The 15,009-nt window shown below is 39.4% G+C and overlaps 1 protein-coding gene across 1 annotated transcript in view; it reads right to left on the bottom strand.

Moving 5' to 3' along the window:
* The window catches only part of SLMAP (sarcolemma associated protein), a 158,086-nt gene that overhangs the window by 22,889 nt on the left and 120,188 nt on the right, over positions 1-15,009 (bottom strand). The window contains 4 exon segments of the mRNA XM_079794832.1: positions 6,688-6,747; positions 7,048-7,128; positions 14,775-14,808; positions 14,811-14,887. Coding sequence (XP_079650958.1) covers positions 6,688-6,747; positions 7,048-7,128; positions 14,775-14,808; positions 14,811-14,887 — 252 coding nt within the window.

Genomic DNA, 15,009 nt, shown 5'->3' with positions numbered 1-15,009 from the left:
CTAATGTAGCCACAACATCTGTTAACTCGTCAATTGATAGAAGTGATCTGGCTGAGGCAGTTGGCCAGGTGGGTGTATCCTTTTTTTATTAACAGCACTCCTCCCGTTGGAAGGTCTGGTAGTTGCAGGCTTAGTTGAGGAGAACATTAGTTGGAGAAAGACCATTTTTCTGTCGTGGGTGTGTGCAGCCATATGAGACAGCCCTAGGCAGTAACCTCTTATTGTTGATTCTCACCCCTTTGCCATTCCTCTGACCAGCTAGGTTCCTTCTTGATAACTGGATCTTTTATTTTCCTTTCCTCCCCATTGTTCATTCTTTTTCTATAATTTCCCCTTGCTACTAAGGTCCATCCCTATGCATAGAATTCCCAAAACATGGTTATATATGCTCTCTAAAGTTTTCACCACGCCTAATTAAACCCTGTCAACACTATCTTCCATAAGACCATAGCCTCTGCATGTGTCTTATCTCTGTATTTCTTAGGTCAATAAATGTCTCAGAAATAAATGACAATGACTCTCTAGTCCTAGTTTCTGTCTTGCACTTCTAAAGCATTTCTAATTCCTAGGGTAACAATATGAAACAAGGACACCTTTAAATGTGAAGGGGAGCACTTGTAATAATTATGCTGGGACAACAGGCACACCAGAACCTATGGTCACCTTTCCTGTTCAACACGTGCCAAACTAGAACCATCCCTTTCCCACCAGGATACCTCTTCTTCCAGAAATTATATCCGACTTTCATTTCTCTCTCATATTCTGCTTCTCAGGCCTATGGATTTCCGATAATTACCAAAGAAAGAACAACAGAGCCCAATTTTGTTCTTTTGTTTAAATTTCCACAACAGTCATCCTAATTCAGACTGTCAATAATTACCTAGCCTTCTTACCTCCAGCTTCTATCTATTCCAATTCATCCAACAAATCTCCCAAAAATACAGGTCTGAGCAAATTTCTGTGCTCAGAAGCCACTGAGTTTTGCCAAAATAATCACCCCAACTTAAGAACACTCAAATGATTATGTGAACAAACTTTAATTATACTGTACTTGTCAAACCCATATTATAAAGCTTGTAGTTTTTAATATTTTCTTTGAAAAGATATCTCTCTCTTCTTAAAATCCTAACCACTTAAAAATATATCTATATAAATATATTTTCCAAAAGTCAAGAACTAAAAACAAAAATAACTAATATTATTATCACACTGAAAATAATAAGTAATTCCTTAATATCAAGTATCCATTTAGTATTAAAAACTTCTCCATTGTCTCCAATTTCTTTTGCAGTTGGATTGTTTGAATGATGATCCAAACAAGGTTCACACATCGCATTTAGTTGACACATCTCTTAAATCTCGCCATTTACTAAAAGAAACTGGGTCACTGTCCTACAGAATTCTCCACATTCTGATTTTGTTGTTGTACGCGCACCACATTATTTAGAATATGCCCCTAATCTTTAACGTCCTGCAAGTCGACCAGATTCAGGTTCAGTTTTTTAAATTATTAAACACGTCATATATAATATGATAGATACACTTTCAGGGTCATCTCAAATGATACTTATTACATGAAGCTCAAACTGCCTTCCCTCCCCATCTTCCAAAATAAACAAAAAGAAACATAAAAAATCAGAAAATTCTTTCGCCCACTTTGACTCCTAATGGCAACATCAACAAAGAAGCATTTTATCATCTGTAACTTTTCTATCACTGTTTGACTAGAAACTCCTCCAACTCCAGGGACAGTCTTATCAGACTTTGAAACCATGGCAGGCCCTGGCACAGTCCCTAAATAGAGCACACTTGTGTTCAATACTACTTGGACTAAATTCCAGTCTTCTTTTTATTGGTTTTTAGGGAAATTATTTTAAGCACATAAAAACCTGTAGTTAAAGCCACATTTTCATTTCTCTTTCAAAAGTGGCATAAATTGGTTGAAAATCATTATTATTTCAGGAAAAAGGTACTATTGCTATCATCCTTTTATTTACATCTTATGGTTAATTTTTAATCTACTTTAGATTATTTTCTTAACTCTAGATAACTAAAATGAAGAGTAGCATACTATAATTCTAAATAAAGATTGGCTATTTTTTAAAAAGGAAAAATAAAACTTAAAAATAATGGTTCAAGAAGTCAGGCATAGGGGCTCAATTGGGAAAATAATGGGACTACTTAAATGTAACTCCTTTTTACAACTCTAAAAAGTTAACATTGTGGTCTAATAATTTATTCTTTATTTAGGGAAAAAAAAATCTATCAGCCTACTGAACTTACACAGATTACAAAGCACAACCACACATAATCAAGCATAACCCAATTTTTTCTAGTAAGTGGTAGTGAGTACATTATTTTTAAGAATTTATACAACTCTTACAAAAGAAAAAAAGCAATGGGAAAAACAACTATTTAGGGCCATGGTGACTTTCTTAGAAACACTTCTAAAATATGCCTGCCTCTAAACTGGTTGATTTTTCTTTACATCTAATCATTGACTGACTTGTCTGTTCTTAAAATCAAGCTGCAAAATCATTCAATAAGTGTTGATAAAGACAGTAATTCATTAACAAGAATTGGCAATCATATAGAATGTAAGAGAAGTTGGGGGTTCTGTATTTGTCACCTTAACTTAAAGTAAGGTTAGGGAATTCTGACCCATCTTAACCAATGGCAACCCAAGCAATTACTAGCAGCATTAGTACACCCACTCTTCTTTTTTGTTTTTTTTTGTTTTTGTTTTTGTGTTTTTGGTTTTTTTTTTACAGAGAGGAAGAGAGAGGGATAGAGAGTTAGAAACATCGATGAGAGAGAAACATCGATCAGCTGCCTCCTGCACAGCCCCTACTGGGGATGTGCCCGCAACCAAGGTACATGCCCTTGACTGGAATCGAACCCGGGACCCTTGAGTCCGCAGGCCGACGCTCTATCCACTGAGCCAAACCGGTTTCGGCCACCCACTCTCCTTTCACAGGCACCTTCCATTTTCCAGTCTCTTTCTCTCCCACAACTTTCCCTTTTATGAGTACTAGTACAGAAACGACTTAGCCTTACTGTGGTACTCAAGGACTTAAAAAAAAAAAATTTCCCCTGACATGTGGCAAAGTAACAAACAGATATTATTATTAACCATTATTAAGATCTAATTGGCTTTATTATGTGATTTATTGGGCAGCATATAATCTAACAACTAGAAGGGCACTCTCTATTATTAATTTGAAAAGATCCACCACCTGCTTTTCCCTAAAAGATAAAGTAGGAAATATTTTTTTTTAACCTCACAATCTTATTCAATGAGTGAAAAGTTACTCTTGAACAGACAGGTCTACTTTTATCAATTACTATCCTATCTAATAAAAGAGCAATATGCAAATTACTCCAACACGCAAGATGGCTGCCCCCACGTGGACACAATATGGCCGCCACAGGATGGCCGGCAGGGGAAGGCAGTTGTGGGTGATCAGGCCAGCAGGGGAGGACAGTTGGGGGGGACCCAGGCCTGCAGGGGAGGGCAGTTGGGGGGGGACTGGGCCTGCAGGGGAGGGCAGTTGGGGGTGACCAGGCTTGCAGGGGAGAATAGTTAGGGGCAACCACGCTGGCAGGGGAGGGCAGTTAGGGGTGACCAGGCCTGCAGGGGAGGGCAGTTGGGGGCAATCGGGCTGGCATGGGAGCAGTTAGGCATCAATCAAGCTGGCAGGGGAGTGGTTAGGGGGTGATCAGGCTGGCAGGCAGAAGCGGTCAGGGGCAATCATGCAGGCAGGCAGGTGAGCGGTTGGGAGCCAGCAGTCCTGGATTGTGAGAGGGATCCCAGATTGGAGAGGGTGTAGGCTGGGCTGAGCTCCCCCACCTCCCCGCCCCCCATGCATGAATTTCATGCACTGGGCCTCTAGTCATTATTATAATCAGTGTCTTCATTATGGTGCCAATCTTAACATGTTATATTCCCAAACCATGGCAGATACATTATTTAATTTAATCCTAACAATAACCTCATGAAGTCAGTTTTTCCCAGTCTGACAAATGAAAGAAAGTGAAGCACAGAGGTTAAGCAATTTGCCCAAGGACCTATCACAAATAAATAACAAAGCTGAGACTGAGCCCAGACCTCTTTGACTCAGCTTTTTGTCTAGAATGTTACTTTCCTAACGCTCTTGTGGTTTTATAATTTTGATGTAAGAGGTCTTTTATTAATTCATTCAACAAATATGTGAATTTTACTGAACTTCTGGCAATAGGATAAAGTAGAATAAAAATAAAATTTAGAACAGACTGACATAAAATTACAAAAGTACTAATAACAGTTGAATATAATTAATATAATCATAAATGCTACTTATAAATCAATCTGAACTTGGCTGCTGAAAAGATTTCTGGAAGATTTCTATAGTAAAAAAGACTATAAGAACAGCTAATTTGTATGATAGGTTTTCATTACTCATTCACCTTCCCTTTTGTTTTCCTATGTTCCCACAAAGGCCCAGGGGTTCTGACATGTTTTCAGTAACAATTTTTAATATAATAACAATACTGTATTTCTGCAAAGAATCAGAAATATTCCAAGATAAAATTTCTGGACTCTGAAAAAATTAACATAGATTTATTATTTACAACACTAGAAAGAAATCATGCCTTTTTAACATCAAAGATGACCTTAGAAGAATGCTGGAAACTATGCTCATACTTGAAGATAAGTTGGCAATTCGTTGCCTGGGCCAGTAATCTTAGGACTTCCCTTGGTAATGGAATTCAATCAAAGGTGGCTCAAGGAGCCATGTGAGTGAGCTTCAGTATCTATGTAGAAGAAAAATGAAGGCCAGGATGTCCAGACTAAGGAACTCTAAGAGAACCTAAGTAATCTCTTTGTTAGCCACTTTCAATCCCCATCATTGCACCAGTAGGCCAGCAGAAGGGTCATGCAGGGTGAAATTAAGGTTTCCTTAAATAATCCAAAGCTCACGGTCTAAACTAGAAGATCCCTTAATAGCCCAGCCAGAGTGTAAGTATTTCTACAAAAAAGAAACTTCCATAGGCTGCTTCTGCTGCTGATTTCAGAGAGCTGCCTGGTGTTAGTCCATTGCTACCAACATGTTTAACCAACTGGTCTGAACTCACATGTCAATTTTTCTTGTGTACACTAAGGCAATATAAGAGTCTAAATGCTGATAACCACAGATTTATAAATAAGCCAACCCAAGGCACTTAATTTTAAAAACACTTAAATGTTGATTTATTGCCTACCTATTTAATTCTAAACAAGTAAATATCAATAAATAAATGTACTTCTTATTTAGAAGTGAAACAAATGAAAAAATTTGTTACAAGCACTTTTTACTTTAGCCCCACCCAAAATTTACAAAAGTGTCCTAAGAACCTGGGTATCTTTACTGGAGAAGAGAATGATGAGGAAATTAGGACACTTATAACTGCTATCCTATCTAATAAAGAGGGAATATGCTAATTGACCATCACTCCATCACAAAGATGGCTGCACCCACAGCTGAGGCCAAGTTCCCTTAAGGAGCCTTAATGAGCAATCAGCAGGGACCTGAGGCTACGCCCTCCCCCGCCCCATGGGGCTTGACAGGGGACCTCAGGCCTTGCCCCCCACCCAGCAGGGCTTGACAGGGGACCTCAGACCGCACCCCCCGCCCTGGCGTCAGGCTGGGGGACCTCAGGCCATGCCTCCTGCCTTGGCACCAGGCTGGGGGACCTCAGGCCATGCCCCCCACCCGGCGAGGCTTGACAGGAACCTCAGGCCGCAACCCCCGCCCCAGCACTGGGCCAGGGGACCTGAGGCTGTGCCCCACTGCCTGGCAGGGCTTGACAGGGGATCTCAGGCCGTGCTCCCCACCCAGGGGGGGCTTGACGGGGGACCTCAAGGTGTACCCCCAGTGCTGGGTCGGGGGAACTCAGGCCACACCCCCCACCCAGCGGGGCTTGATGGGGGACCTGAGGTTGCGCCCCCCACCCAGTGGGACTTTACAGGGGATCTCAGGCCGTGTCCCCCACCTGGCGGGGCTTGACGGATGACCTCAAGGCATGCCCCCTGCCCCATCTGGGGGACCTCAGGCCATGCCCCCCGTCCTGGCGCCAGTCCAGGGGATCTGAGGCTACGCCCCCTGCCCAGTGGGGCTTGACAAGGGTGGGACTGGCCGGGTCTGGATCTAGCCCAATGGGGGGGGGGCGGCTGGGTCTGGGTCTCACGTGATTTTGAGGCGCATGTTGGTGGACGGGGACTTGACTCTGGGTCCTCCTTTTAATGTGCACAAATTTCGTGCACTGGGCCACTAGTAATATGATGATAGAGCAAACAGTTGGTTTTTCCCAAGGAAGTTAATATTTCCACCTTTTGAAAAATTATGTTAAAAGTGGCAATGAATTTCTATCAGAGGAACCAAGGTAAACACAAAAAGAATTGTTGCATTTTATATTTTATCACTTCCTGCTTTGCCCTTCATAACCTAGACTGATACACATTATTTTACAATTTAAATATTTTTGTTTGAAGCATTGACACCAACACCAACATTTTAAATTTTAGTTCCTGCTACTTTACGGAACCTATCTTACTTAATCTTTTAACTAAAACTGAAAACCTCACATTATACATGGAATTGATTTGTGGCAAAGGGTAAATAAATCTGATGCTCTGGTTTAAAATGTCATAAAAACATGTTAAAGTACCTTTTAATAGGGACACTTTAGCAAGCGGTTCATTTAGGTCTTGCTCATCCATTTGAGCGTCTACAGAGGGAAAAAAGATAATTATAAATAGTAGTCAACTCTATCAACAAGCTGTTACTACCAAAATAAATAACTGAAGTTTATACTTCTACTGTATTTGAATAGTTGAAATTTATATAGCTATTTTATTTGGATAGTTTTATCAATATATTCAGGATTCAAGAAAATGACTTGGTAAATGAAAGCACTGCTTTTCCCTCAAACACAAACTTTGAAATCTCCACCCACATTAACCTGCATATCTAAACTGCTTGGTAATAATAACATCTGCAAATTAGTAAACATTAGGTTAAAACTCACCTGTAGCGTCGTCACTACTTTTTTCCTTGCTTGGACTCAGAGTATCTGATAAATCAGATTCCTTTGCTCTTGCTTGATTTTCTAACAAGAAGGAAAAAAAGCAGAATCTCATTATAATTAAATAGCTTCTATCAATAAAACTACTTCAGGCTATGCGTGCTCTAAATCTACTGATATGCAAAATACTTTTAAAATTAACTCAGGTCACTAATCTCTTACTTCTTCACCACTCTAGTCCAAAATGGAATGCTGGTTAATACACGTAGCTCATATTAAATTATAATGTGGAGCATGTCTGCTGTGCAGAGGGCTGGGGCTTTTGTTCAAGGCTGTCCACTGGCCAACTGGAAACAAAAACGAAGCAAGCTTTGCTAAAGTATTTAGAAAACTGCAACAAATATAACAAAATTCTCAAGAAAATGTGGACATTTTATGAAGATGATGAAAAAAATGGCTCTATTACATAAAAAACACTAGTTTGCCTTAATAATATTTATACTCATAACAAAAGTAAAATAAAATAATTATTTGTTATAAAGGTAACACTTAAGACAGTAAAATTAACAGTCTTTTATTTATTTTAATTTTTTGAAAACATCTTTATTTATTTTGTTAATCCTCAACCGAGGATATTTTTTCAATTGATTTTTTTTTAAGAGAGAATGGAAGGAAGGGAGGGAGGGGAAAAGAGAAAGAGAAACATCAATGTGAGAGAGACATATCAATTGGTTGCTTCCCATACACGTCCTGACTGGAGCTGGGGATTGAACCTGCAACCCAGGTACATGCCCTTGACCAGGAATTGAACCTGTGACCCTTAGGTGCTTGGGCTTATGCTCTAACCATTGAACACCAATGGCCAAGGCAATAGCTTTTTATATCTAAAGAAAACATAACTGTACCTGAACCACATTGAGAAAAAAACTTTTTAAAAGGTTTTATATTTGCAAGTAGTGTGCTGCCTGATCCAATGAAGATATCCTAGGTATAGTTTTCAATGAAGTGCTCTCAAAAATCCTAACTGTAACTCCAACAATTAATTAAAGGTGACTGGGAATTAATTAGGCCCTAGATTCTCATCTAAAATACACATCTGTGTATACTATGATATGCATTATGATACTATTTACAGAGATGGTTATTTCTCTAATAATAATTCTTTAGCATCTCCCTGTTCTCCATAAGGTCTCAGCCAATTAGCCACAACCTTGTCCCTGCATTAATTCCCATATGAGCTCTTTTTCAATTAGGCCAGCCTCTTAGAGAGCCAATGCATGTCAGCTCATTATGACCTGCAATTCTTTGCTTAAGTTGAATTCCCCTAAACTCAATGACCTTTCTCTCTACTTGGCCTATTCATTCTGTAAGATACAGCTTAAGTCCCATCACCCCTAAGGAAGTCTTCATATCTATCTCCAGCATGCCACCCCTTTTTATTGCATCTTCTTTATTGTATCACTAGAGGCCTGGTACACGAAATTCAGGAGCGGGGGGGGGGGGGGGGGTGTCCCTCAGCCTGGCCTGCACGCTCTCCAATCCAGGATCCCTCTCACAATTGGGACTGCTGGCTCCTAACCGCTCGCCTGCCTGCCTGCCTGATTATCCCTAACCACTTCTGCCTGCCAGCCTGATTGCCCCCTAACCACTCCCCTGCCAGCCTGATTGACGCCTAACTGCTTCCCTGCCAGCCTGATTGACACCTAACTGCTTCCCTGCCGGTCTGGTCACACCCAACTGCCCTCCCCTGCAGGCCTGGTCGCCCCCAACTGCCCTCCCCTGCCAGCCTGGTTGCCCCCAACTCCCCTCCCCTGCAGGCCTGATCTCACCCCCAAATGCCCTCCCCTGCAGGCCTGGTCACACCCAATTGCCCTCCCCTGCAGGCCTGGTCGCCCCCAACTGCCCTCCCCTGCTGACCTGATCTCACCCCCAATTGCCCTCCCCTTCAGGCCTGGTCACCCCCAACTGCCCTCCCCGGCAGGCCTGGTCACCTCCAACTGCCCTCCCCCGCAGGCCTGGTTGCCTCCAACTGCCCTCCCCTGCCAGCCTGGTCGCCCCCAACTGCCCTCCCCTGCCGGCCTGGTCGCCCCCAACTGCCCTCCCCTGTAGGCCTGGTCGCCCCCAACTGCCCTCCCCTGCCGGCCTGATCTCACCCCCAACTGTCCTCCCCTGCTGGCCTGGTCGCCCCCAACTGCCCTCCCCTGTAGGCCTGGTCGCCCACAACTGCCCTCCCCTGCCAGCCATCTTGTGGCGGCCATCTTGTGATTATGTGAGGGCGGCTATCTTGTGATGACGTCACACGTGACGCCACCTAGGCTTTTATTACATAGGATATGTTTTTTAAATTAATCATGTTCTATTTCATGTCATTCTGTGTTTGTACATATATATTATTTCCTTAGTGAGATTATAAATTCCCTAAGTATATGATTATTTTTTATAATGTTATACGTTTGTATTGTCTGTGGTGATATGTATCAAAACTTAAATGCACATATCCACTTTTAGTACTTTTCCTAAGGAAAAAATAAACTACATATAGTATCTATAAAAATGTTCACTGCAGCACTGTTTATTATGAAATGGAAACTATTCAAGATATATTGAACCCAGATGGTGTGGCTTAGTGATTGGGCATCGACCTATGAAACAGGAGGTCACAGCTCAATTCCCGATCAGGGCACATACCCAGTTTGCAGGCTCAATCCCCAGTAGGGGCGTGCAGGAGGCAGCCAATCAATGATTCTCTCTCATCATTGATGTTTCTATATCTTGCTTCCTCTCCCTTCCTCTCTGAAGTCAATAAAAATATATATTTTTAAAAGATATATTGAGTACTATTAAGCAAAATAAAATCTATTAAAGAACAGTATTTATAATATGACCCCATTGAAATTGAAAATAGCTATACATCTAGCTATGAAATTCTTTTGTATATACTTATTCAAATGTAGAAGGACCTACAATAGAGACACCAATAGTTACTCTGGAAACAGGAACATGGTAGACATTTACTTTCTAACTTCACATAGTCATAAATTATTTGAAAAATTATAGTGAATATATACTGTCTTATAATCAACTAAATTAAGACATTTTCCATTTTGAAAACAATCAGAAATCTATCTAAAATCATTACTGTCAAAATTAAATATAATATTAAAATATAACTTGTAATGGCTATTCTATTTAAGAACACCCCTAGAATTTGTGGCTTAACGTGTAAAAAGGATGATGGATTATAAAAAGCCTTTGCTTCTTTTCTCACTATCTTTTCTAGTCAAAGGTTTACTACTGAGAGACGGAACTGAGATTAGAAGTGAAGTCACTGACCATGAAGGCCTATGGGCATCCAATCTGTTCTGGTGCATTCATAACGTGCTATAACCAGACATTTCCAAATGTCCTAGTTTTGATCACAAAATTATAGTCTCAAATAAAGCAGCTAGTACACCTAATCTACATAGATACAAAAGGAACCACTCTGGGGGAACAGAAAGGATAACAGAAAAATGACTCTCTTCTGGTTTTTATATTCTTGGCAATTTTATGATCAAGATATTGAGGTAAAACCAAGAGGGATATATTTTCAAAAGCATTCTTCTGATTTAGAAAAAACATTTGTTCTGTATTCAGAGTATTATCCAGGAAGGTAAAATTGCCTTAAAAGTTGGTCCAACCCTTTCATTAAGGCTTACTAGAAAATAAGCTCTATGAAGGCAGGGATCTTTTCAGTTTTGTTGTTATAAGCCCCCTCCCCACCCCCCCACATTGCATAGAACAGTGCACAGTTCATAGTTGCTTTTAAAAAAAGGATTATTGCAGGCACAAATCTACTGTAAATAAAAAAGCAAAGTTTTACCTAGTCAACTCATGGTCCACCATATTTATGTCCTGATATTACAGTTACTAGAGGCCTGGTACACAAAATTCGTGCACTAGTAGGGTCCCTAGGCCTGGCCAGCGATCAGGGCTGATCGGGGCCTTCCTTCCCCCAGCTGCCGGCTGGGGCCTTCCTTTGTTCTGCACTTCCCCCTGGTGGTTAGCACATGTCATAGCAAGTGGTAGAACTCCTGGTCGGTTGAACTCCCGAGGGGACAATTTGCATATTAGCCTTTTATTATATAGGATTATATGGAGACAAACCAAATCTATTTAAGAATGAAGCATAAGATACAACAAATGACTGGTAAAGTATCTACCCCTATTCTTCAGCTATAAAGCAGCATCCAACTTTCTAGTATTAAAAGTGCTTAGTAACCAATGTCACCCTAATCAATTTTTTAAATTTTTAAAAAGTCATTACTAGTTCATTTTCTCTGCAGCATTTAATCATTAAGATACATAACAATAGTATACAGAAGGAAATAAAAATATAGCTACCAACATCAATACCGAAACTACTCCCAAACTGGGAAGTCTACAACAAGGTGACTATTTTCACTGTATCTTTGAGTAGACATACAAAGGATGGGCAAAACAAACATATGGGCCATAGACCACTTTGTATACCATTAGAACCAGGAAATAGAGCAAGGTTAAGGATCAGGATTAGAAGGAAAAGGGGAGATGACAGGCTGGTGTGGCTCAGTTGTTGAGTGTCTACTCATGAACCAGGAAGTCAGAGTTTAATTCCCGGTCAGGACACATGCCCCGGTTGCAGGCTCAAAACCCAGTAGGGAGCGTGCAGAAGTCAGCCAATCAGTGATTCTCTCTCATCATTGATGTTTCTGTCCCTCTCTCCATCTCCATTCCTCTCTCTGAATTCAACAAAACATATTTAAAAAAAAAAAAAAAAAAAGGAAAAGGAGAACTAACATTCGTGTGAATACCAGTATGGTGCTTCCTGCTTTATTTATTTATTTATTTTTAAATATATTGTATTCATTTTTTACAGAGAGGGAGGGAGAGGGATAGAGAGTTAGAAACATCAATGAGAGAGAAACATTGATCAGCTGCCTCCTGCACACCCCCCACTGGGGATATGCCCGCAACCAAGGTACATGCCCTTGACCGGAATCGACCCTTCAGTCTGCAGGCCGACGCTCTATCCACTGAGCCAAACCGGTCAGGGCTGCTTCCTGCTTTATAAGCAATGGTTCATTAAATTCCCACAAAACCCTGCAAATTAAATATTGCCAATCCCTGTTTACAAATAAGGAAACTGAGGTTTAAAGAACTAAAGTAAGTATCTGATGGCATTTGGCTAGTTGTAGAACTTGAAGTTCAATCCAGCTGTCTACTACTTTCTTTCTACTTTCACCCCTAAAGCAACTGTAAACACACATTAACTGCAAGTTGAGTAAGGGCTTAAACCAGGCGTCCTCAAACTACGGCCCGCGGGCCACATGCGGGTGTTTTTGCCATTTTGTTTTTTTACTTCAAAATAAGATATGTGCAGTGTGCATAGGAATTTATTCATAGTTTTTTTTAAACTATAGTCCGGCCCTCCAACGGTCTGAGGGACAGTGAACTGGCCCCCTGTTTAAAAAGTTTGAGGACCCCTGGCTTAAACAAAAAGCATATACAGCCAATGATTACATTTTGCATTAGGTAAAATATATGAAGACAATACTAAGATTGTACAGCTGATAACTGGCAATTTCTAGCAGCTGGTACTTTCAATGCAAAAAATTCCCCTAAAAAATTTACCAATAAACAAAAATAACACAATTTGGCCAGATCCAAAAGAAAATACTTTATAGCCAGATATAAAACATTTAAAATGTAACTTATTTCAGCCATCTAGTTTGTTACAAGTATAACCTCTGCATGTTTATTGTGAGAAGTATTAGTAAAATGCTGACTGGTGATAAAAAATCTTTGGGTATATAAAACTTGTATCTGTATTATTATTTTTAAAGGGTGTATTCTATTCTCTTGCATGGATTTATTTGCTATAATTTATTAATGGACACATATGTTTTTCTCTTTTTGCTTTTTATTTATTTTTTATTTTTTTTATTTTTGCTTTTTAAAACAGGCCCTGGCCAGGTAGCTAAGTTGGTTAGAGTGTTGTCTCAATACGCCAAGGTTGTGGAATTGATCTCTGGTCAGGGCACATACAAGAATCACCCAATAAATGCATAGATAAGTGGAACAACAAATTGATCTCTGTCTCCCTCTCAAAACAAAAATCAATTAAAAAAAAAAAAAACCAAGCACAAAACCAAACCAAAAAAGTAACACTAAAACAAATACCCTTGCACATTTGTTTAATTTTTTCCTTAAGATAAAAAGGCCAGCCCTAAGTGGTTTGGCTCAGTGGATAGAGCGTCGGCCTGCGGACTGAAGGGTCCCAGGTTCGATTCCAGTCAAGGGCATGTACCTTGGTTGCGGGCACATCCCCAGTAGGGGGATGTGCAGAAGGCAGCTGATCTATGTTTCTGTCTCATCGATGTTTCTAACTCTCTATCCCTCTCCCTTCCTCTCTGTAAAAAATCAATAAAATATATATTTTTTTAAAAAGGTAAAAAGGCCAGAAGTAAAACTGCTACATCAAAAAGCATGCTCTTTAAAACGTTCAATAGATATTTTATAGCCAAATTTCAAAAAGAAATCAGTAAGACTGCACAAACCTTTTTCAAAAACAACATCCCATAATTTTGAGAAAATATAGTTTAATTCAGAATGCATTAAAAAGAAGCATCAAGATACTTTTCTTTAATTAAAGAAGCATTCATTTTTCCACCAAGGCTCTACTTCCACTTCAAAGTGTTGTTTATTCAACCAACTAATCTGAATAGATATTTAGGTGATGAAGTACAAGCTATTTTAAAGTCTGTTCTCATCTCACTTTAATAAGATGAAATAAATTGCCACACGTACTAAAAATAGTTCACATTCTGAAACTCAATGCCTGCTTGCCAGAACAATATTAGTGATGCATACTCTATGCATTCTTTCCCCAAATATGGCATCTGCCGTGCACAAAATTCAGAATGGAAGCCACCAGATATTTGAAATAACACTATCATTTAAAATATTTTTAAAAGCCAAATAAATCCAATTCTTTTCATTAAATAGAATATACTGAAATTGAGTATTCCAAACTTTTATCACTCGTTGTTTTAACTGACCAAAATAATTGGGAATGTAGCTTTAGATTTTAAACTGGTATGTTCTGAAAGAAGTCCTAGAATAACCAGAAGCATATCCCATAAAATTTGCCCGATTTCCCTATGCACAAGAGTGACTTGACACTATGATGCTTTAAAACTCACTTTTCTTCTCTAAGTCTGACAATTGTATCAGAAAAGAATTAACAGAATAAAATACTTCAGGCAATTATAGGACTATTTATGATAAAATATAAGAAGATCCTACGTATTCACTTTTGTTTAAATCAAATTGAGATACCAACAATGAAGAAAATATTATCGTAAGAAATGTTAAAGGTGTAATATCCCCCCAAAATGAACTGCAAACATTTTTTACCCGTTGTTTCAAATAAGATTTACATTGTATCTGATTAAAAATTTGAGACCAAAGCTGAAGTGAAAGAGATAGCAACAAATCTTAATACCTAAAGAAACCTATTCTAAGCACTTAAACACACGCATATATATATATACCCTTTTAAAGAAACTTTCCAATTAAGATATTTTTCTTAAAATAGAACTCCAACTATTTTATATTATTATATGACACTATTACAGGACTGCCATTTTTTTAGCTATAAGAAATAAACTGATTTTTAAAATACAATGACCTTGAAAATATACACTAACCTTCATTATCCAAGAGTCGGGAAACCCACAGAAAAATCCCACAGAACACAAACCTTTTGAAAGCTTTGTTTCTTCTACCACTTTGGTTAGATGCCCCTCGACGATCAGCTTCTCTGCCAAAGAAAATAAACGTTACTATCCGAGCCCAAACCGAATAGCATTTCCCTGAGCAGGGCAGTCAGCGCAACACATTCCATGACCAAATTTAAAGATGATAACATTACTCCCATGACTA

The sequence above is a fragment of the Cnephaeus nilssonii genome, assembly GCF_951640355.1.
Source record: "Cnephaeus nilssonii genome assembly, chromosome: 17".
Taxonomy (NCBI): domain Eukaryota; kingdom Metazoa; phylum Chordata; class Mammalia; order Chiroptera; family Vespertilionidae; genus Cnephaeus; species Cnephaeus nilssonii.
Note: the sequence above shows the minus strand (reverse complement) of the source record. Positions and strands in the feature narration are given on the sequence as shown.